The sequence below is a fragment of the Epinephelus fuscoguttatus genome, linkage group LG24, assembly GCF_011397635.1.
Source record: "Epinephelus fuscoguttatus linkage group LG24, E.fuscoguttatus.final_Chr_v1".
In the NCBI taxonomy this organism is placed as follows: Eukaryota; Metazoa; Chordata; class Actinopteri; order Perciformes; family Serranidae; genus Epinephelus; species Epinephelus fuscoguttatus.
Window position 1 is genome coordinate 435160 of NC_064775.1, and position 25196 is coordinate 460355.

Here is a 25196-nt window from a genome sequence, read left to right on the forward strand (position 1 = left end):
GGCGATGTACTTGGTTTTCAGCGTGGTGTAAATGTGGTACAGAGTGTCGTTGGGATCTGGAGTGAAGGTTTCAGCAATGAGTCCTCTGACCTGGCTGCGCATCTCTACATACCAGTGGATGGTCATGACGTTCACAGAGCAGATAAGGGTGGCGTTCTGACCCAGCTCCACCTTAACCACAGTGAGGTTCTGGGCCTCGGCACACAGCAGGAACACTGGGAGGATTGTCCAAACCAGATCCATGATCAGAGACGACAAGAGAACAGTTGAAAACTCAGAGAAGCCCTGAACCTTCTTCTTCTCTCACAGAGAGATCAAAAAGTGTCCTTCACTTCCTGTTTGCTGCTTATCAGACCTGTTGAACTAATCATCACTGCGCCATCCATGATGATGTTACTTAGAAAACAGGAAGTAAAGCTGAGAACTCTTTAATCGCCCCACCACCTCACCACAAGAGGCCAAGCTGATGTTAGACCCACTGCTGGCACACAGATCAGACCACAAGACTGCGGCCTGTGCTGGCAGCACATCCATCCAACTCTTTTCACAAACTTGATGACGACAATTAACTGATTAGACTTTAGTGGTGGCGTTTTTACAAACATGGATGGAAATTGCAGGGTGGCCCTCCCACTTTTGGACTATAAAGAGACTGCAGCACCTTTCAGACCAACGTCTCCCAGACAGCAGAGTCAACACCTTTACTTTCCTGTCTCGACCTCAAAGCCATGAGTCTGCGCTCTGACATCCTGTTTTAAAAGTTTCACAAAGCATTGAATTTGGCTTAAAAATTCTTTTTGCCAAATTATTTGTAGTTTGGGGGCATTTTGACTCATGAAAAGCATGTTATTACACATACATTTTCTTTTTTAAAAATCGGAACAAAACAAATGTTAAGACAGGTAATTTATCAGAAAACCACAAGTGAAAAAACATCCATTTGAATTAGTTTGATAGTGACAATGTTTGTGACAGAACTGGAAGAGTTGTTCTTATAATCATGAGTTCAAAGAAACAAGCTAATACAAACAAGCTTTTCATAACTTACTTATTATAAACTCCTGCTCTGCCACCTTAAATCTGTGCTTAACCAGATCAAAGGTGGTCCAAATGGGCTCGGTTCGTGACATGGAAAAGACTGTAACTAAACAAAACAACTCGTCAGGTTTTCATATTGTCTCGACTTTTGTGGCTTCACCAGAAAAGTCATAGTCGTTGCAGTAACTAGCAGTAGCATTTTGAGTAGCAGTAAAAGTAGCCATAAGTAGCAGCATTACAAGTAGCAGTGGATGTAGCCAGTCAATCAATCAATCAATCAATCAATCAATCAATCAATCAGTTTTATTTATAAAGCCCAATATCACAAATCACAATTTGCCTCACAGGGCTTTACAGCATACGACATCCCTCTGTCCTTATGACCCTCACAGCTGATCAGGAAAAACTCCCCAAAAAACCCTTTAACGGGGAAAAAAACGGTAGAAACCTCAGGAAGAGCAACTGAGGAGGGATCCCTCTTCCAGGACGGACAGACGTGCAATAGATGTCGTACAGAACAGATCAGCATAATAAATTAACAGTAATCCACATGACACAATGAGACAGAGAGAGAGAGAGAGAGAGAGAGAGAGACAGACAGAGACAGACAGATGGTAATGACAGTAGTTTGTAGTTGCAGTTCTTCTTGTGTCCACTTGGAGGAGCTGGTGTGTTACAATCTAAAAGCTGTGTGTGCATCAGCATCAATCAATAATCAGATCAAATCAATGCTGATGACATCGTGTCTTCTGCTTTTATTGAAATGTTTGTATTGATTATTTTTTTATTGATTACTTCTCTTCACGTTTGTTTATTAATAAATAAATAAACTAACTCCACGCTGCTCTCATAGAGTGATCAATCCTCCAGTTTACTGTGACAGTAAAGATTTAAAGACACATCCAGAATCAATGGACAGTAGTATTGATCAGTATCAGTTATCAAGCACAGGTCCTTTCAAAATAAAAGCACCACATTTTAAACTTTTGGTAAAGACTCATGTTGTTTTTACTCTAGTTTGTATGTTTATGATTTTTATAACAATAACAATAATATTTGTAATAAATTAAAAAAATAATACCAATTTAAAATAATATTTAATCGATAATTAAAATCTTATTTCAGTATTGATTCTTCGTTTGTTGAATATTCATTAAATGTAAACAGGAAGTGCTCTAACAACACTTCTTTCATTCCTTCGGTGGACTCAGTACTAAGGATCCGGTCCGTCCTCTGAGGATCCACCAGGAGGTGCTGGGGTGGTTGTGGGTCCCTGTGATCCTGGAGCTGAGCTGGCTGGCACTCCTGGTCAAAGGCAAAGAGGGGCTCGACTAAGAGTGATTCAAGAGGACTTCAATGACAAAGTTAATTCGGACCTCGAGTATCTCGCCTGGTACAGGGACACAAAGACAGAGCTGTCAGCTGATCACCACCTGGTGGTGAGCTGGGAACATCTGGCTGAGGCCCCTGTCCATTGGATCTTCAACTCCCACCTCCAGAGGGTGGGGACAGGGAATCAGTGTGGTCCATGTTCAAAGCCTCCATTGTGGAGGTGTCTGCTAGGAGCTGTGGTCGGTGGTTGTCAGCGCATGTTGTGGTAGCAACCTAAGAACTTGGAGAATCTTAAGGAGGCTGTCAGGCTGAGGAAGGAAATCATTCGGGTCTGACATTAGGTATCAGTTGGCCAAAAGGGCTGCAGCAGTCGCTGAAGCAAAAACACGGGTGTGGGAGGAGTTCTGGGAGGCTATGGAGGACGACTTTTGGTTGGCCTTAAGGAAGTTCTGGCAGACCATTAGACGCCTCAGGATGGAAATCAGGGCTTGTCTCAGTTCTGTTTTCAGCAGAGAAGGAGAACTGCTGACCCAAACTGAGGACATCATCATGTGCTGGAAGGAGCACTTTGAGGACCTCCTGAACCCTGCTGTCATGTCCGTCATGGAGGAGGCAGTCTGAAGACTCAGGGGAACTCTCGTCCATATCCCTGGCAGAGGTCTCTAAGGTACTCAGAAAGCTCATCGACAGCAAGATGCCAGGTGTGGATGAGATTCGACCTGAGATGCTGAAGACTCTGGACACTATTGGGGTGTCTTGGCTGATATGCCTTTTCAGTGTTGCGTGGAGGTCGGGTGCGGTGCCTGCGGAGCGGCAGACCAGGGTGGTGGTTCTCATTTTCAAAAAGGGGACTGGAGTGTGTGCTCCATTTATCGGGGTATCACACTGCTCAGCCTCCCAGGTAAAATTTACTCCAGGGTGCTGGAAAGGAGGCTCGGACCGATTGTCGAACCTCAGATTCTGGAGGAGGACTGTGGATTCCATCCTGGCCGTGGAACAGTGGACCAGGTCTTTACCCTCACAGGGCTGCAGGAGGGGTCGTGGGAGTTTGTCCATCCAGTCTATGTGTGCTTGTTAACTTGTTCTGTTGTGGACAGAACAAGTTGTGGGTCCTGTGGACATGCAGGGTACCTGGGCCGCTGCTACGAGCCCTCTGGTACCAGTGCAACAAAAGTTAGAGCTGTGTCCGTGTACTCGGCGTGAGGTCAAACAGGTTCTCAGTGGGTGTTGACCTCCACCAGGGTTGTAGCTGACTGTATTATTGACTGCAGTACTGATACTTGTAGTTGTATCAGAGTATTTGTACTCTGCAGGACTTGCAGCGGAGTTGAAAACTGTACTTCCGGTTGTGTTTAATTGTGAAGGGCCGTAGCGGAAGTGTTCCGGGTCGATGTTTCGGTGTTGACGTAGAGCGGCACACAGAAAGAGGAGAAGAAGAAGAAGAAGAGAGGGAGGCTGTGGCGTCCGCGAGGAGGAGAGACAGGAGGAGGAGGAAGAAGAGGAGGAAGATTTATCCTGCAGACAGACAGACAGACAGACAGACAGACAGACGGGACCGGAAAGAAAGAAAAGAATGTGGAATAACCCGCGTGCTGAGCGCGCGACACCCTGAGGAATATTTGAATTTTTCCTTCTTGTTTTTGTGGATTTGATTCAGCTGCTGCCGACACACACACACACACACACACACACACACACACACACACCGAGAGTTCAACCCGGTACCGGACTGCTCGTGCGCGTGTCCAGGTGTGTGTCTGAGGCTGTTGTTAAATGAGCTGTGTTTCCAGTGGAGTTCTGCACAGCTGTGACTCTCTGCTGTTTGACCCGTCCACTGCTCCTTCACACCAGACCTCATTCAAAAAAACACAATTTCACAAATTGACAAATTCTGGGAGGAAATCCAAACCGTGCGCGTTTGCCTATTTGTTTGTTTTGTGTGGTTATTGCGCACGTGCGCGTCCACGCCCCCCGTCCTGCTGCGGATCGATGAGGATGGATTAATTGATGACTTGAGATTGAAATGTTTGAAGCGGATGGAGATTAAATCAGACTGGACTTCACACCACAGAAGAAGAAGCACACAAGGTCAGTTTAATTTGATTTATTTATATGTTTATCATGTAAACACATTTGATTATTTATATGTTTATCATGTAAACACATTTGATTATTTATATGTTTATCATGTAAACACATTAGATTTATTTATGTTTATCATGTAAACACATTTGATTATTTATATGTTTATCATGTAAACACATTAGATTTATTTATGTTTATCATGTAAACACATTTGGTTTATTCATATGTTTATCATGTAAACACATTTGATTTATTTATATGTTTATCATGTAAACACACTTGATTTATTTATACTTATGTTGTCTTGTAACATCAGCACAACATGATCTCCACAGTACAAAGTATCAACATTTATTCTCTGCAGTAAATAAACAGTTTCAGTTTGTTTGTGTTGTTGAACTTTATAAGTTGTTGTGACACGGTGGGCGTCAGTGTTACTGTGGTACACCTCACATGTTGTCATGGTAACATGTCGTACCTGTACCCGGTGTACTGTTGTCACTTGCAGTTATCCTTTAATGTGGAAGTGATCTTCGTTGTGTTACTGTCAGCGTTATGTTCGGACGTGTCACGTTAAGAAGCGTTGCAAAATGAAGCGTTATGTTATGAAGCATAATGTTAGGAAGCATCCTGTTAGGAGAGGTTGCAAAATGAAGCATCGTGTTAGGAAGCGTCATGTTAGGAAGCATCGTAAAATGAAGTGTCATGCTAGGAAGTCTTGCAAAATGAAGCGTCACATTAGGAAGAGTCACGTTAGGAAGCATCACGCTAAGAAGCATCATATTAGGAAGCGTCATAAAATGAAGTGTCATGTTAGGAAACATTGCAAAATGAAGCGTCACATAGGAAGCGTCGCAAAATGAAGTGTGCGTTAGGAAGTGTCACATTAGGAAGCTTTGCAAAATGAAGCTTCGAATTAGGAAGTGTCACGTTAGGAAGCTTCACGTTAGGAAGTATTGCGTTACAAAACGTGTTCAGAAGCGTTGCGTTTCAAAGCGTTGGATAATGAAACATCACTTCAGGAAGCGTTGCATTACAAAAAGTGTTACGAAGCGTTGCATTTGAAAGCGTTGGGTAATGAAGCATTGCGTTACAAAACAATTTATGAAGCGGCACGTTTCAAAGCATTGTGTTCAGAGGCATTGCGTTTGAAAGTGTTGGGTAATAAAGCGTTGCGTTACAAAATGTGTTACGAAGCGGCACGTTTGAAAGCGTTGTATTCAGAAGCATTGCGTTTGAAAGCGTTGGGTAATGAAGCGTTGCGTTACAAAATGTGTTATGAAGCGGCACGTTTGAAAGCATTGTGTTCAGAAGCATTGCGTTTGAAAGCGTTGGGTAATGAAGCATTGCATTACAAAAAGTGTTACGAAGAGTTGTGCTTGAAGTGTTGGGTAATGAAACATTGCGTTAGAAAGCATTGCGTTACAAAACGTGTTACGAAGCGGCATGTTTCAAAGTAGGGATGCACCAAAATGAAAATTTGTGGCCGAAGCTGAATCATATTAAACGCTTGGCCGAATACAGAATACCATTGTTTAGTTTTTCATTAGTTTTTGCAGATGAACCCTCCAGATTAGTGTTGTCACGGTACCAAAATTGGGACCCACTGTACGATACCAGTGAAAATATCATGGTTCTGAGTAGTATCACGATACCACAGCGAAAATGAGGCAGATGTGCCTTTTGTCATTTATAAAAAGATAAATCACTTTTCTATAATACATCAATGATATTTCAATGGAATAAATTACTTATTGACTTATTCATACTTCAAAAACAGCATCAATAAGTGATTAACATAGGGGGGATCAAAATAAAATGAATAAATGAAATAAGAATCAACCAGCCACCCTCCTCCCCTGACAAGTAAAGAACAGTCCCTTCATAAGTAAAGAACAGTCCCTAAAGTGCGGTGAGGTTTGTGGGCCGTGAACGGCTGGTTTCTCCTCTGACACGTCACATACCTGTGTTCGGCTGGCTCGGCTGTTCAGGTACTTCTGGGCAGTCATGACGCCAAGAAGAGGATATTATTGGAGCCGACTTCTCCGTCGCCGGTAAGCCGATGGCCGCCGTATTTGACAGGAATGCGTTACTGTCTGTGTCTGTGACCCCCGTTCAACCCACAATCGGTGGGATTCGCCTTTCGTTTCTGCTGCTGGTTGAAATCTGCAGGCTGCTCGCAGAGCGTGCTGAATGATTTAAGCCTACTTTGCTCGCTCAAAACTATTTTTAGTCGCAAATGCGAGTGCGGTGTCACCACACTGCTGACATTTTATTCTGCCCGTCACGGCATGCTGTTTGATTGCGTTATCAAAACATGCCACTGTTATTCGGCCTTGCTTTTAACTTATTCCACCGAATACCGAATGTGTGTTTTTTTGCAATATTCGGCCGAATATATTCGGTTAGGGGTTGGGTAACCCTAAGTTGGGTAATGAAGCATTATAAAGTTACTCTTTGATTGTGATGTTTTTATTTCAGTGTGTGAAAGTACATTTTTGAGCATGATGTCATGATGAGCTGGGATTGGGGGCGGAGCAGATTTGAAGTGATGAAGAAAATGTAGAAACAAATGTGTCCGAAATTTGGCTTCAAATCTGCCAATAAATTTACAGCTCTGTGTGTGTGTGTGTGTGTGTGTGTGTAGGGGGGGGGCTCATCCATCACACACACAGCTGTCCTTCAATAGTCTGGAGATAAGAGGCGTTATTGAAATCCCAGCTCCCTAACAGCCATCAATCACTCTGTGTGTGTGTGTGTTTGTGTGTGTGGATTATGACTTCCTGTGGAAACGAGGCAACGTGCCTTATCAGTCCCCCGGCTGGGTGATAAAACACACACATGTTGGCTGTCATAACGTGGCAGAGTGTGTGTGTGTGTGTGTGTGTGTGTGTGTGAGCTCTGCTGAAGCTCCATTGACTTCCATCGTAATGTGAACCTATAGAACAGAACCAGGTCTTCATCGTGTCTCCGGCCCTCACGTCGATTCTGTCACTGAAGTTATCATCGTTATAACTTGAACTCGTTTGTTGAAATCAATCTGAAACATCAAACACAGTTTGTTATATAGTGTTGTGTTAACAAGTGTCATGTTAACAAGTGTCATGTTATATAGTGTCATGTTATATAGTGTTATGTTATGAAGTGTCATGTTATATAGTGTTATGTTATATAGTGTCATGTTATATAGTGTTGTATTAACAAGTGTCATGTTATATAGTGTTGTATTAACAAGTGTCATGTTATATAGTGTTATGTTATATAGTGTCATGTTATATAGTGTTGTATTAACAAGTGTCATGTTATATAGTGTTATGTTATATAGTGTCATGTTATATAGTGTTGTGTTAACAAGTGTCATGTTATATAGTGTCATGTTATATAGTGTTGTATTAACAAGTGTCATGTTATATAGTGTCATGTTATATAGTGTTGTGTTAACAAGTGTCATGTTATATAGTGTCATGTTATATAGTGTTGTGTTAACAAGTGTCATGTTGTATAGTGTCATGTTATATAGTGTTATGTTATGAAGTGTCATGTTATATAGTGTCATGTTATATAGTGTTGTATTAACAAGTGTCATGTTATATAGTGTCATGTTATATAGTGTTGTGTTAACAAGTGTCATGTTGTATAGTGTCATGTTATATAGTGTTATGTTATGAAGTGTCATGTTATATAGTGTCATGTTATATAGTGTTGTGTTAACAAGTGTCATGTTATATAGTGTCATGTTATATAGTGTTGTGTTAACAAGTGTCATGTTATATAGTGTCATGTTATATAGTGTTATGTTATGAAGTGTCATGTTATATAGTGTCATGTTATATAGTGTTGTATTAACAAGTGTCATGTTATATAGTGTCATGTTATATAGTGTTGTGTTAACAAGTGTCATGTTATATAGTGTCATGTTATATAGTGTTATGTTATGAAGTGTCATGTTATATAGTGTCATGTTATATAGTGTTATGTTATGAAGTGTCATGTTATATAGTGTCATGTTATATAGTGTTGTATTAACAAGTGTCATGTTATATAGTGTCATGTTATATAGTGTTGTGTTAACAAGTGTCATGTTATATAGTGTCATGTTATATAGTGTTGTGTTAACAAGTGTCATGTTATATAGTGTCATGTTATATAGTGTTATGTTATGAAGTGTCATGTTATATAGTGTCATGTTATATAGTGTTGTATTAACAAGTGTCATGTTATATAGTGTCATGTTATATAGTGTTATGTTATGAAGTGTCATGTTATATAGTGTCATGTTATATAGTGTTGTATTAACAAGTGTCATGTTATATAGTGTCATGTTATATAGTGTTGTGTTAACAAGTGTCATGTTATATAGTGTTGTATTAACAAGTGTCATGTTATATAGTGTCGTGTTATATAGTGTTGTGTTAACAAGTGTCATGTTATATAGTGTCATGTTATATAGTGTTGTGTTAACAAGTGTCATGTTATATAGTGTTATGTTATGAAGTGTCATGTTATAAAGTGTCATGTTATATAGTGTTGTGTTATAGTGTTGTATTAACAAGTGTCATGTTATATAGTGTTGTGTTATATAGTGTTGTGTTAACAAGTGTCATGTTATATAGTGTTGTATTAACAAGTGTCATGTTATATACTGTTGTGTTATATAGTGTCATGTTATATAGTGTTGTGTTATGAAGTGTCATGTTATATAGTGTCATGTTATATAGTGTTGTGTTATATAGTGTTGTATTAACAAATGTCATGTTATATACTGTTGTGTTATATAGTGTTGTGTTATGAACTGTCATGTTATATAGTGTCATGTTATATAGTGTTGTGTTATGAACTGTCATGTTATATAGTGTCATGTTATATAGTGTTGTATTAACAAGTGTCATGTTATATACTGTTGTGTTATATAGTGTTGTGTTATGAAGTGTCATGTTATATAGTGTTGTATTAACAAGTGTCATGTTATATAGTGTTGTGTTATATAGTGTCGTGTTATGAAGTGTCATGTTATATAGTGTTGTGTTATGAAGTGTCATGTTATATAGTGTCATGTTATATAGTGTTGTGTTATGAAGTGTCATGTTATATAGTGTTGTGTTATATAGTGTTGTATTAACAAATGTCATGTTATATACTGTTGTGTTATATAGTGTTGTGTTATGAAGTGTCATGTTATATAGTGTCATGTTATATAGTGTTGTATTAACAAGTGTCATGTTATATACTGTTGTGTTATATAGTGTTGTGTTATGAAGTGTCATGTTATATAGTGTTGTGTTATATAGTGTTGTGTTATGAAGTGTCATGTTATATAGTGTTGTGTTATAAAGTGTTGTATTAACAAGTGTCATGTTATATAGTGTTGTGTCATATAGTGTTGTGTTATGAAGTGTTATTTTATGAAGTGACGTTTTATGAAGTGTCGTGTTATGAAGTGTCGCCTTATGAAGTGTTGTTTTATAAAGGGTCGTGTTATGAAGTGTCGTGTTATGAAGTGTAGCCTTATGAAGTGTTGTTTTATAAAGGGTCGTGTTATGAAGTGTAGCCTTATGAAGTGTTGTTTTATGAAGTGTTGTTTTGTGAAGTGTTGTTTTATGAAGTGTCGTGTTATGAAGTGTTGTTTTATGAAGTGTTGTTTTGTGAAGTGTTGTTTTATGAAGTGTCGTGTTATGAAGTGTTGTTTTATAAAGTGTCATGTTATGAAGCATTGTTTTATGAAGTGTCGTGTTATGAAGTGTCGCCTTATGAAGTGTAGCCTTATGAAGTGTTGTTTTATGAAGTGTTGTTTTATAAAGTGTCGTGTTATGAAGTGTCACCTTATGAAGTGTAGCCTTATGAAGTGTTGTTTTATAAAGTGTCGTGTTATGAAGTGTCGTGTTATGAAGTGTAGCCTTATGAAGTGTTGTTTTATAAAGTGTCGTGTTATGAAGTGTTGTTTTATAAAGTGTCATGTTATGAAGCATTGTTTTATGAAGTGTCGTGTTATGAAGTGTCGCCTTATGAAGTGTCGCCTTATGAAGTGTAGCCTTATGAAGTGTTGTTTTGTGAAGTGTTGTTTTATAAAGGGTCGTGTTATGAAGTGTCGTGTTATGAAGTGTAGCCTTATGAAGTGTTGTTTTATAAAGGGTCGTGTTATGAAGTGTCGTGTTATGAAGTGTAGCCTTATGAAGTGTTGTTTTATAAAGTGTTGTTTTGTGAAGTGTTGTTTTATGAAGTGTTGTTTTATAAAGTGTTGTTTTATAAAGTGTCGCCTTATGAAGTGTTGTTTTATAAAGTGTCGCCTTATGAAGTGTTGTTTTATTAAGTGTCGCCTTATGAAGTGTTGTTTTATAAAGTGTCGCCTTATGAAGTGTTGTTTTATGAAGTGTCGCCTTATGAAGTGTTGTTTTATAAAGTGTCGCCTTATGAAGTGTTGTTTTATAAAGTGTCGCCTTATGAAGTGTTGTTTTATGAAGTGTTGTTTTATAAAGTGTTGTTTTATAGTGTCGCCTTATGAAGTGTCGCCTTATGAAGTGTCGCCTTATGAAGTGTTTATCCTGATTTTTTTTCTATTTTGGTGTTTCTTGTCCTTGTGGACAAAGTGCTGAAACACAGGTGTGATCTCAGTGTGGACGGTTTGGTGGTTTGATGATGTCATGTGGATAAAAATAAATAAAATGTAAAGAAATAAACGTGAAATAGGACGTCTGTTCCTCTGTTTTAAAACCGTCTCTGTTTCTCCGTCTGCAGACATTGCCGAGTGAGCTGTGTCCTCGAGGCAGACGGTCCCGTCTGAAGCAGAAACCAGAGGACTGCAGGCTCACAGCATGGTGAGGTCAAAGGTCATCTTTATGTTTCTCTGGTGGTTGTGGTCACGACGATCACTTTGTCAAACGTTCACTACGGTCACTGTCAAACAATGAACGTTCACTACGGACTTACGAATGATGTTTAACCAATGATGCATCACTAAACTGTCAATCTACAATGTGTTGCTTTGTTAAATGATGTCTTGCTACATGCTTTAAAATGTTGCTTTACAATGTGTCATATTGTGATGTGTTGCATTGCTGAATGTTGTGCTACTAAATTATGTATAACAAAGTGCAGCATTACTAAATGTAGTGTTATGTAATGTAGCGTTACAACGTGTTGTGTTACAAATTGTTGTGTTACAACGTGTAGCATTATATAATGCAGCATTACAAAACGTGTCGTTACAAAATGAATTGTTATGAAACGAAGTGGTACAAAATTAAGTGTTACTTAATCTAACGACACGAAATGAAGCATTACAAAATGAAGCGTTACAAAATGTAGTGTTACAAAATGTAGTGTTACCAATTGTAGCAGTATGAAATGAAGCGTTGTAAAGTGAAGCATTAGTTGATGTAGTGTTACACAGTGTAGCGTTATGTAATGTAGCGCTACCACATGTAGTGTTACAGAATGAAGTGTTACAAAATGAAGCCTCACAACATGTAGCGTGACAAAATGTAGCATTATGTAATGTACCGTTAAAAAGTGTAGCGCCATGAAATTAATTGTTACAAAATGAAGCGTTACGAAATGAAGCGTTACAAAATGTAGTGTTACCAATTGTAGTCTTAAAAAGTGTAAAGTCACGCCACGTCTTGTCATGAACCATCACATTGTCACATGAAGCGTCTCTTTGAAATGTCTCGTCAAATTTGTGAAACGTCTCAGCTCTGTTGTCATGGTGACGGACTGATCTGTTTCCATCATGTTTTCTTTCTGTCGCTAAAAAAACTGCTGACTGTGAAATCAAAAATGATTCGATCTCTCGTGTCTTCGTACGGTGAAGTTTGTCTCTTCTCTTTAATTCTGTGAAATCGGACATTGTTTTCCTGCAGCCGTGTTCTTCAGTCTCTTCTTTCCTTTTTTTGTGGCAAGTGAAGGATCTCTGCTTCCTCCTCATCTCAGGCGGCCACCCAGCTGTCTGGATAATTTCCTAATGGCCCTGCGGCTGATAGCCAATCAGAGATGGTTCACAACACCGTGTGACAGGAAATTCAATTAGGCTGTATTTTTTTCCCTTCAGTGTAGCTCTCTCCGTCTCTTCCTGCTGTGGTCTCTCTTTGTCTCTTTGTTTATCTGGCGCTCTCTCCTCTTTCCTCCTTCCTCTTTCCTCCCTCTGTTTCTGGGATCTGTCCAGGGACAGTCAAAGAGACGCTCGCGGCGTCTGATGTCATCCAGGAACACGTACTACTCATCTCTCTGTCCATCAGAGGAAAAATGAAATCACACATTTCATGTCTTTTTTTTTCCTCCAGTTTGTCCTTGAAGGTGAATTTAACCCTCTGACAGCTGAGTTCAGGGACTCGTCCACGTTGCAAAGAAGTTTAAATAAGATCAGCTGTCATGAACGCCAGATCGAGGTCATCACACAACATTTATCTCTGATAAATCATGAATATAATCAACGTGTGATCACTGATATGATGATTGAGCTACCTGGAGTAGTTTCATGTTGTATCCGACAACGGGAGGCTTTTAACAGATGACGTCCTGATGTTAGCGTTGCTGAGTTTTAAAAATGCTGGTTATTTTGTTGCTTTCTGTTGACGTCACATCCCGCCTTGAGTATATCCAATCAGCACCAAGTAATCCCCAAGCCCCAGCCAGGAGTCTTTCGGGGCCGTTCTGAGTACCTACCCCGAGGCAGGGACTTGTTTAGCCCCTGTAAAAGTTCCGGAACTCTGTCCTTCGGGGGTGGTTCCTGCGGTGAAGACACGCACCAACGGCCCCGGCCCCGTAAAATTACCCCTAAGTTCCTGCGGTGGAAACGGGCCTACAGATGTCGTACAGAACAGATCAACATAATAAATTAACAGTAATCCGTATGACACAATGAGACAGAGAGAGAGAGAGAGAGAGAGAGAGAGATGCAGGTAATGACAGTAGCTTACAACAACATTATTGAAAGTAATAATATTATAGTTATAGTTCTGGCTACTGTGGTACAATATGTTGAAAGTATGTATTAATATCTGGCAGTATACATGTGTGACAATAGTCATATGTGTATAATAACAGTAGAAGTATGACTAATGACTAATGATGGCAGCAGCAGCAGCAGGAGGCATCTGGCAGGACCACGGCAGCAGCACAACCACACACGTCACGCTGTCCAGGCACCGCTGTGATATGAGTTAATCTGAGAGACAGTGGAGCACAAAGGCTCCGGAGAAGAAGCCGAGTTAGTGACATCCAGAATGGCCAAGTTAGCAAGATGCAGTAATAGGATACGAGAGAGAGAGAGAGAGAGAGAGAAGGAGAGAAGGGGCCCGGTGTATTATAGGGGGGTCCTCCGGCAGACTAGGCCTAAGTCAGCCTAACTAGGGGCTGGTACAGGGCAAGCCTGAGCCAGCCCTAACTATAAGCTTTATCAAAGAGGAAAGTCTTAAGTCTAGTCTTAAATGTGGAGACGGTGTCTGCCTCCCGGACCGTAACAGGAAGATGATTCCACAGGAGAGGAGCCTGATAGCTGAAGGCTCTGGCTCCTGATCTACTTTTGGAGACTTTAGGGACCACGAGTAACCCTGCGTTCTCAGAGCGCAGTGTTCTGGTGGGATAATATGGCACTATGAGCTCTCTAAGATATGACGGAGTTTGACCATTTAGAGCTTTATAAATTAACAGTAGGATTTTAAATTCAATTCTGGATTTTACAGGGAGCCAGTGCAGAGAAGCTAAAACAGGAGAAATATGATCTTGTTTCTTAGTTCCTGTTAGTACACGTGCTGCTGCATTCTGAATTAGCTGGAGAGTTTTTAAGGACTTACTAGAGCTATCTGATAACAGAGAGTTACAGTAATCCAGCCTAGAGGTAACAAAAGCGTGGACCAATTTTTCTGCATCTTTTCGGGTCAGGATAGGCCTAATTTTCACAATATTACGCAGATGAAAAATGCAGTCCGTGAGGTTTGTTTTAAATGAGAATTAAAAGACAAATCTTGATCAAATATTACTCCGAGGTTTCTTACGGTAGTGCTAGAGGCCAGAGCAATGCCATCTAGAGAAACTATGTCATCAGATAAAGAGTCTCTGAGTTGTTTGGGGCCAAGAACAATAACTTCAGTTTTGTCTGAATTTAACATCAGGAAATTGGTGCTCATCCAGGTTTTTATGTCTTTAAGGCAGTTATGGAGTTTAGTTAATTGATTACTTTCTTCTGGCTTCATAGATAAATACAACTGTGTATCATCCGCATAACAATGGAAATTTATAGAGTGATTTCTAATGATGTTACCTAAAGGAAGCATATATAGAGTAAATAGGATTGGTCTGAGCACAGAACCTTGCGGAACTCCAAAACAAACTTTAATACGTAAGGACGATTCATTATGAACGTGAACAAACTGAAAACGATCAGATAAATAAGATTTAAACCAGCTTAGTGCAGAACCTTTTAGGCCAATTAAGTGATCCAGTCTCTGCAGTAGAATTTGATGGTCAATAGTGTCAAACGCCGCACTAAGATCTAATAAAACAAGTACAGAAACGAGATGATGCGTTGTGAAATGATATGTTGCAAAAGGTTGCGTTACACATTGTAGAGCTGTTAAGTGTCAGATTGCTAAATGTTGAATTACAAAATTATGCGTTGCTGAATGACGGGGTTTGAAGTGTAGTGCTACAGATTGTGGCTTTACCAAGTGTCAAGTGGCCAAGTGTGGCATTACACAATAATTGTGCTGTGAAATGTTCTGTTAAGAAATGATGTGTTGCAAAGCGTTGCAATACGAAGTGCGCATTCACTTTTAAACTGGATGGACCCTTTTTAAATTTTGTTGGAAAAACAGTTGATCAGGGAACTAATTGTCAGATTATTTGATAATGAAATTATCAAATAATAATAATAAAATAATAAAATAACATTTTTGACAGTGAGACCTGAATCCATACTCAATGACAGAGTTAATCAGAGACACGCTGGATGACACGTAGATGATAAGTAGAGCTGCATTTTCAGGAGAAATGTGAAAGTGAAAATACAAAACCTTCATGTTTCTGCACCAAGCCTGAGATGGACATCTGTCAAAAAGAGTTTACTGAGGATAGATCAAGATAGATGTAGCTGTTTCCTCCATGTTCTCCGGTCATGTAGGACCAGTTTAAAACGTCCATGTCTCCATCAGTGGAGTTCATCTTTAAGAACACTGTTGTACATACATTTTTCTTTCTCAGTGCAGCTGTTGGTTGTTACTTACTTTGACTCTCATCCATGTTGCAGGTGGATGGTGGCTCCTCTTACAGGATGAACCCTCTAGCTGCCCTCAGCATCGACTGCAACGCCCTGGTCGGGGAAAACTTCCGCCCCCACGGAGGAATCTTCTACCCCAGCATCCACCCTCTCTCTGCTGAAAAGCCTCAGGAAGCCTGCACTTCCCTCCCGCTAGGCTATGATCTCCTGTACAAACCGGGTGTCACTGTGTTGGACAGCCAGAAATCCACGAACGAGTATGTTGGACTTCATAAGAGCCCCCCTCCAGGGCTGCAGAAGACCCTGGTGGTCCCTGCTGCAGGAGGTGATGGACTGGGACTGGACCGCAGAGTTCTACCCAATGACAAGCAGTCGGAGGTGGGTCCGAACAGCGCTGGCAGCTTCCTGAGATTGCCCTGGATCAGCCCTTATGCTGATGCAACAATGTACCCCTTCCTGGACATGGCCTACAAGGCCTCCTTCCTGTCCCAGCCCTCACCTTTCCTCCACCAGCAGCTGGCCTATCAGTCTTTGTGTGCGGCTGGGGCAGGAAGTGGCACACCAGGGGAAGACAGACTCTTCTACCTGCCTCATTATGGCCCCGCCCACATCTCCTCCCCACTGGGCCCTCTAATCAGGATCCCTGCAGCCACATCAGTTCCAGCTGTCCTTTCACCCTTGCCCCACAGCCAGGACAAGGCCTTACAGGGCCTCGGCCCTCAGGTGCATCAGGAACACTCTGCCTTCAGCACTAGTCCACGGATTCACCAGGAACCGCAGCCTCAAGCTGTTCTTCACACCGAGCGACAACATGGCAGCAGCAGCAGCGGCCCAAAATCAAGTCAATCCACGTCCACCAAGAACACTGTCAGCATCAGCAGCAGTGGAAACACTGGTGCCCCAGTAAGCAGTTCAACCAGCACTGCTGCTTCAGAGACCCCAACAGTTACCCACTCTCCAGGCTCGGCTCCCCCACCCCTCAGCTACACCACCACAGACCTCCAGAAGCCTCTGCACAGGACCACCTCCTCATCCTCAACCTCCCTGTCAGTGTCTCATTCCTTTAACAGCTCAGAGCTCTGTTCCCCCGTGCACTCAGGCAACAAAAAAACCAAAGATGCCAGCTCTGACCGCTGTACTGCAGAGTGTCCTTCACCTGTGAAGACGTCACTAGACCAAGTTGTACCTCAAAGACCTGCCAAAACCCCCAAGGAGATACCTTTAGATGTGTCCGCCAAAGAGCTGGAAGAATTCTCAAATGGATTCCCATCCAAATTTGAGGCCCTGGCCAAGCTGGGGTATTTACCCCCATCTCATTATGGGCTGCTGGCCGGTCAGGACCGGAACCTAAAGGAGGGTCTACCCCCATCTGTTAGCACGTCAGCTAAGACTCCGGATTGTGCTGAGATGATCAGCACTGCATCCTCTCCTTGGGTTGTTCCGGGTCCTTCCCCAGCTGGCAGCTCTGACCTTAACAGAGGCTCCCAGAGTCTGAAAACCAAGAGTGTGGACAACATCTCTCATCAACCACAGCCTCAAAACTCACCTGGCCGCAACACAGTTGAGGTAACCAGCATTCCCAGCCCCACCTCAAGGGAAAAACCCTCTGCATTATCCCCAAAGTCCAAAGTGGAATGGCCTGGAGTCCCGTTGACTGATGTGGAGAATCCAAACAGTAAAACAGAAACTCTTGTATGCCCCAGAAAACAGAGCACATCTTCGGCTAAACCAGAAGCTCAAGAGAGCCAACCTCAACCTCAGCCTCAACAGCAGCAGCAGACTCGTGTGGGAAACTCCTCCGGTCAGATCTACTGTGACTCCTACCTCCCTCCTGGCTTAGGGTACACCAACCGCTATATCCCATACTCAGTCGCTGAGAATATGTCCATCCACAACATGGACATACCAGGCAAAGGACCTGTCTATTCCCACCCTGCCCTGTTGAGCAGCAGCAGCAGCATTTACCCACCTCGCATTGCCCCAAAACTTCCATATGGAGTACACCCAAACCAGGGTGACTTCATGACATACCAGAACTCCCGGGGGGTGGCCCCTCCGTCTGTCTCCTCCCACCCAGGTCTTGACCGACTTGATGACAAAACCTGGATTGCTGAACCACAGAGAAACCAGGAAAAACTAAATGCTAACAACAAGACAGACAAGTCAACAAACCAGACCACAAAGTCCTCAGTCAAAGGCCTCACCTCCGCTACAGATGATGTAGTCTACATCGACCTGGTGCGTGACGAGGTGAACAATGACGCATCCCCCAACATGCGCAGCAGAGAGGATTCCTCTAAACATGGCTGCGGTGGCTGTGACCACATCCAAGAAAGAGAGCCTCCAAAAGCCCTTCCTTCCAGCCAGGCTGCAGAGCAGAGACAAGACTTACCACCTTCCCAACCACAACCTCCTTATCACAACTCTTTGTCACCTCCTCCCTGCAGTGAGGAGATCTCGGAGGAGATCCCAGGAGAGGACGAGCCACTAAGTCCATTCCCAGACATCCCAGAGGAACAGACGATGCGCTGTGCCCGAACTTCTCCACAGCAGTTTTCTAGATGGTGTAAAACTGGAGCTCCTGGTGGTGCTGAGGACTCAATACCAGGTAATGGTGTTGAGAGCACTGCTGATGAAGCCAAACCAGAGGCCTTGGCAAATAAAAATGTTGACCCTGAGCAGAGCCCCTCCAGGAATGGCAACACCTTGGGTCCTTCCAGCAAAGAAAGTTGCTCCAGTGACCAAAACAGCAATGTGGGCTCAGTGTGTGCCGTCACCAGCCAGAAGAGTCCAGCTTGCCATTCAGATAGTCCAGTTAGCAGCAGTCAGGGACCAGTATGTAGAGACTTAAGTTCTCAGGTCCCAGTATGCAGGAGTTTGAACCCCAGGATCAACCCGAAAAGTCCCACATCAAACAGTGGAGATATAAATTTGGTCAGCAGAAGTTTTGTGGGTCCGTGTTGCAGAAATCTGTCTCTGAGGACCCCAATGTGTGAAACCAGACTTTTCAGTGGTCCAGCTCCTGGAAATACCAACCCAAACTGCAGGAGCATGAATCCACGATTTACAAGTTGTGAAACCCACAATGCTGTGCGCCCAGTTTGTGGAAACATCAGTCTCAGGACTCCTGTGTGTGGAAAGAACTGTATTAGTTGTCCAAATTGTGGAAGTATGCTCTCTAAAGCCCAGACTTTCGGAAATAACAATCCCAGGGTGCCCACGTTCGGAACCAGCTTTCCTCTGGGCCCAAACTGTCAGCATCTTTCACCCCCTGTCAATGGAGGCTTCAAAGTGACGCCTGCAGATCTGACTCCAGAACCACCAGCTAACAAAAACCTTCTTTCCAAGGACACAGAGTCCAGGAGAGACGGGACGAGCTCTGCCAGCTCTGCAGTTGGAAATGAAGACATCCAGGACAGCGTGGATCACCTGGCAGACGATGATGAGGGCTCCTGCTGCAGCAAGAACCGGCGTTCCGGCCTCACCAAACGCATCGCCAACTCCTCCGGCTATGTGGGTGACCGATTTAAATGTGTGACCACGGAGCTTTACGCCGACTCCAGCAAGCTGAGCAGAGAGCAGAGAGCGCTTCAGGTAAGATAACAGTCTACATTTACATCTTTTCATTAATTGATGAGACGGCAAACCTACTTTTCAGTGTTCTTTAAGGAAGTGTTTTCATTTTCATCATTCAACCCCGGTCACCAAGATGAATATTGGCAATGTAGGTTTCTGAAAACCACAGTTACGTTACATTTGTACATTACTATGTATCAGATACGTGAAAACATTACATCTTAATGTTTCAACAACATTGTGGTTAACGTGTGGTTGTGTTTAAGCACCAAAACCTTTTGGTCATGGTCAGAAAAAATATAATGTTTTGGCTTAAAACAACCACCTTTCGTGGCACTATCCCAACAGGGAACGGGATAGGATGAGGTCTGTATGACGTTGCATCTGGCGATTGTGTGGAAGTGTCTGGTGGGTAAAGACTGATCAGGTATCAGAAGATGTTTGGAGCAGAGCTGCTTCCTCTTTGACCTCCTCTATGTCTTGTTTTTCCTCATCCTGTTCTTCGGGGTCGTGCTGAGGACGTGTCAGGATATCATGCCGCCTGGATTTACGTTGCGTGTCTCGAGGCGACTGCGTTCCTGCTGGTTCTCAGCAGACCTGAAGAAAATGGAGGCAGAGACATTAGCTGTCCTTTCATCTCTCCCTCTGCATCAGCCTCTTGTCTCTCTGCCTCTCCACTCGATGCTTGTGATTCTTCCTCCTCCTCCTCTTCACCTCATCCTCTCAAGGTCCCCCTCTTCAACTCAAATTTATCTCTCCATCCTCCTCCCCCTCGTCATCCTCCTCCTCATCCTCCCTCAGCAGATGGAGGAGGAAAGAAAATTTAATGAATCCTGTTTCTCAAACTGTGACCTAGAAACACTTGGACTCTTCTGTCACACTCGTTTTTTAACGTGCCATTCTTTGAGTTGCATCATGGGAAATGTAGTCCAATGTAGAGATAATATAAACGAAGAGATGTTAGCATCATCGTTTTCTGGCTAAGGATAATTCATGTCATCTAAAAAATAAACCCATCTGTTTCCTTCTACATGTCTTTCACGTTACGACAGCAGTAAAGAGGAAGGTAACCTGACTGACATTGATCTGATGTTAGGCTAAGGTAGCTAGCTAACGTTTTGCTAACATTTGCTAAGTTAATATGTGACTATTTAACATAATACGCCTGTGTAGATTATGACCATCCCTCTTCTTTTAAATCTGGTTTCCAGTCTGAGCCTAGCTCGTAGCGTCCAGAGCAACAAGGGACGGGACTTAGAAATGGCTATCATGTCAACTGTCATGTTTACCTGGATTTAACGTAAACGTTTTCGCCAAACAAAAAGCAGCAGATATAAATAAAAAATAAAGATGGAGGACAAACATAAACGTCTCTATTGTAGATGTATAATAATAACCAGATAACGGACACCAAGATGGCGTCTGTTCTTTCTATTGGAGCTGCTCGCCTGGCACATGCGCCCAATAAAGTTTGTGTCTCTACATAATGGAGGTCAAGGGGACTATTTTTCCTGCAGCAACATGAGTGACCACTGGGAAACATCAGTAATGATGCTGAGCAGCGTTCCTGGTGGCTACACGGCGACCCAGTAAAGTTATCTGATGTTTCCTGCAGTTCACCAGGTGTCGTTCAGACCTGTGTGAGTGAGGAGCGAGCTGATTGGCCGACTGAACTCCTGTCAGGCTGCAGGTCAGACACTGAGGAGGAAACAGTGTAACAGTGTGACACTTCCTGTCGTGTGTTTCAGTCCTGACTCGCTAAGTTTGTTCTCACAGATGTGTTTGTTTGTTTGTTTGTATGTTTGTTTTGTCTCAGCGTGCGATGCTGCGTTTCTCTGAGCTGGAGCTGAAGGAGAAGGAGGGAGGAAGAGGAGAGGAAGAGGAAGGAGAGGTGACAGCAGCAGCAGTGATGACGGTGGCAGCGGAGGTGGGAGAGACGGAGCTGGCAGACGGCCAGGAGGGAGACGAAGGGAGAGAAGGAGATGAGGAGGAGGAGGAGGAGGGGAGGAAGAAAGAAGGAGGAAGAACTCCCTCTGCAGCTGCCGAGGCTCCAAGAGGTACACACACACACACACACACACACACACACACACACTCACGCACATTAAAGATGCTTAAACATGCGCACATTTTTTGCATTGATGTCGCTCTTCGTCACTTTCTCCTGAACTCTTGGTGCACCTCATTCGCTCTGAGCCCAACACACCACCGCCCTTGTTTTCACACACACACACACACACACACACACACACACACACACACAGTTTTACACAAGTTGTCAGAGTCAGATCAGGTCTGTGATCAGTTTAACATCAGGACTGGAGGTATGGAAGCTGCAGACACAGACACATGGTGAGTCTGAGTCTGGCATTTACACACTGTTTGACATGACGTCGCTCTCTGTCTCCTGTCGGAGCTGAGCTAACGTTTCACCCCCTGCAGGAGTTCACAGTGTTTATCTTGTACATTTTCTTTTTTGTCCTTGCAGGTTTCCATCCTGCCTGTCCTCACAGCTGCCTCTCCGTCCTGCCACTGTGCCGTCACATCGACAACCTCCCCGTCGTCCAAGAGAAGGATGACAGCTCAGTGGAGGAGCAGAAGAAGAACAGAGATGAAGGAGGAAATGTGCAGGAGAAGAAGAACAAAGAGGAAAGGACTTTAATCCCACAACAGCAACAACAACAACGACAACAACAGCAACAACAACAACAACAACAACAACAACGACAACAAAGGTTTCTGTCCACAGCCAGAGGCCTGTTCCAGGGACACGGCTCCACGCCGACGCTTGCCCGTTCAAACCCCGGCGCGGCGATAAACAGGAGGCGCATCTTCAGTCTGGAGCCGTTTCACCAGAGCAGCATCATCAGTAGCCGGCTGAAGAGAGGGAGGGAGGAGGACAGAGAGGAGGACAGGGAGGAGGACAGGGAGGAGGACAGGACGGGAAACCCCAACAAAAGGACCAAGTCCGCCACCGGTGAGAGTTCAGGTCACGTTAGAGTTGCTGCACCATTCACACGCACAAATTATTAACACAAAGTAAGTGAAAACAGTCTCGTACAACCCAGGCACCAGAATACATGTTGCTTCAAACACCTGCTTTTGGTGGCACAATCCGCGCTGGAAAAACAGCCATGTCTTAAAAATTAATCACTTTTTTTCCTAAATAACAACAGACAAAGCAATAACAAGTCACTCAAAATACTGCAGGAAGAACAGCAAAGGGTTGGAAAATACACAGCTAGATAAAGAGCGAGCCAAAAATGGCATTGGAATAAGAGCAATTTGTCGCCAAAAACACTGCAGGAGAACCGCTAGCTAAAAATACTACTAAAAAAAACAGTGAGGGGTCACTAAATACTGCGCTGGAAAAACAGTGAACCAAAATATACAACTAGAATAGCAGTAAAGGGTTGTTAGAGACACTGCAGGAAAAACAGCAACAGGTTGCCAAATACAGTGCTAGAAAAACAGCAAGCTAAAAACTGGGAAAAATGCGATGGGTTGCTAAGTACACCGCTGGAAAAACAGTGATGGTGGGTGACACCACCCACGTTTGGTGCCTAAAACGTGGCTGTAAACTCAGAGATGTCTCTTGAAAACAAAAAACGGTTCCGTAGTTTGTGTTGAACAGCGGTCTGCAGCTCAGCATGTGTCTCCACCCTCCCCTCCACCTCCTGATGACAAAGTCATTGCCACCTCTGTGGTCTAAGTACGACCCCGAGCGAATTAAAATACTAAACATATTACGTGTTTTCCATCCTTTGTTTTTACAGTGTTGTAATAAGACTTAATTGGGTTTGTGACGGCAGCTCTGACGCTATGTGTCCCTGCTTCGTCATCATCAGTGATCAGTACTGATGAAGATCCACCTGAGGCGTTCCTCAGGGTTCCACACTGGGTCCTCTCATATTCAAATCAGACATTAATACAGAACATCGTTTATAACACTCATCACTTCCTGTGACATCCTTATATTGTCCTGTCCTTTGATTGGCTGTTGTCTGACCCTCCTGACTGCTCATTGGTTGTCTCACAGACTCGAATCTGGACGACGTGAAGAAGCTAAAGGTTTGCATCGAGCTCAACGGTCTCCGTCTCAACAAGCCCCGCCTCCCCGGGGAGCTTAGACAATGGCTTCCCTCCGGCCAGAAGTCGGCGGAGGTCAACAGGAAGTTCAGAGTGGAGGTCCCAGCTGTCAGGGGGAGGTCAGAGATCAAAGACGGCTGGTGTGACCCTATGTTTGTGAGGAGGGATGACCAGAGAGGTGATTATGCTGGGATTTTAAATCCAGTTTTCTCGTCTTTTTACGTGAGGCTTTTATTTTGAAGAAAGTGCTGTGAGTTTAGAGCAGCTCCATTTCCTCCTCCACCTCCTCTCGCCGTGATAACACCGATGATGTGTATGTGAAGCGGTGGCGTGCTGATAGCCGTCTAACGTCTTCCAGATGGGTCCGTCCCTTACACGCTGCGTTCAGGGTCCCCATGTGTTCCTGGAACTTTAACTCCAGCAGGGCCGGTAAAAAAAATAAATCGATGGGTACTGCCTTTTCCTGTCTGCGTTTGTTCATTGTGTTCATTAGCATGTTAGCATTGTGTTCATTAGCATGTTAGCATTGTGTTCATTAGCATGTTACAGACTCTTCTTTTTTTCTGTGTTTTCTTTCAGTTTTTCACGTGGCCACGCCCTCTTCTCCCGCTCATCTCCCACGACAACTGTGTAGCTCCGCCCCTCGACAACCCTCCCCTGCATCCTTCACCTCCCTTGCCTCCCCTCGCCTCCAGGACAAGCATCAGAAGCTGAGGGAGAGCCGAAGAGCCTCCAGTTTCCCCCCTTCTTTACCTCCTCTTCCTTCCTCTTCCTCCTCCTCCTCCTCTTCCTCACCTGACCACCATCCCTTCCGCTGCCATGACGACGACCTAAACAAGCCGAAGGGCAAGCGTTCCTGCAAGACAAAGCACATGGGAGGAGACACGGCGAGGAACGAGGACAGAGACGGAGGAGGGAGTGACGATGAGACGAGTGGGAAGGTGAGTGAGGCACTTGTTTTACGTTATTTAACACTATGGTTACGTTTTCTGAGAAACTTGCGTTGTTCTTGTTTTATGTTGTTTAGTGTCGTGGTTACGTTTTCTACGTCGACACTCACGAGTTTCACTCATCGTCAGTGTTCTTCCTCTTTGGTTTTTGTTTCAAACGTCACCAGTGTTCCTCTGTGGTTCCTCCCTTGATTCTGTCTTCACTTTTAATCGCTACAGTTATCGTCCTGATTGGAGCTCGCTGGGAAAACTCTGCAGGGACGACGTGTGTGTGTGTGTGTGTGTGTGTGTGTGTGTGTGTGTAATTCAATTCGCTGCAGATTAAAGTGAAGAAGAGGCGGCTGAACGAGGGAGGGAGTGATTGAAGGTTATGGAGGAAGAATAATATTCTCCACATGTTCACTGTGTGTGTGTGTGTGTCAGTGTGTATTTTAGTGTGTGTGCTGTGTTTCGATGTGTGTGCGGCAGCAGCTTGTGCCGTTTTGACAGCTGCTGCACCGGAGATTTCCTCAGGGCAGGACGCACACACACACACGCGCACACACACACACACACACACACACACACACACACACACACACACACACACACACGCGCGCACACACACACACAGAGTCTGTGTGTCTCCTTTTCTCTCGACCCTCCTCCTCGTTTGCTGCGCTAGAAAACACACACACATTAAAACACACACACACCTCCAGGGCAAAGCTCGCTTCCTGTTTGCTGATGCGTGGCGGCGAGCGGCTTGGTTTGACAGACGCCTGCACACACATTACACACACACACACACACACACACACACACACACAGACACGTTAACATGCACACGCTGTCTGGCTGCTAAGCGGCGGAGGCTGTTGCCGTGGCGCCAGCAGCTTTTCATCTGTCTCTACCTGCGTCTGCTTTTCTCCATTCAC

At 43.5% G+C, this 25196-nt stretch overlaps 1 protein-coding gene across 1 annotated transcript in view; it reads left to right on the forward strand.

The window, feature by feature from the left end:
* Positions 1-3814: 3814 nt before the first annotated feature.
* The window catches only part of LOC125885049 (BCL-6 corepressor-like), a 32599-nt gene continuing 11217 nt past the window's right edge, over positions 3815-25196 (forward strand). The window contains exons 1-7 of the mRNA XM_049570417.1: positions 3815-4458; positions 11188-11267; positions 15695-19258; positions 21057-21297; positions 21729-22217; positions 23280-23507; positions 23909-24270. Coding sequence (XP_049426374.1) covers positions 11265-11267; positions 15695-19258; positions 21057-21297; positions 21729-22217; positions 23280-23507; positions 23909-24270 — 4887 coding nt within the window. The 5' untranslated portion in view covers positions 3815-4458; positions 11188-11264. The remainder of the gene's footprint in view (positions 4459-11187; positions 11268-15694; positions 19259-21056; positions 21298-21728; positions 22218-23279; positions 23508-23908; positions 24271-25196) is intronic.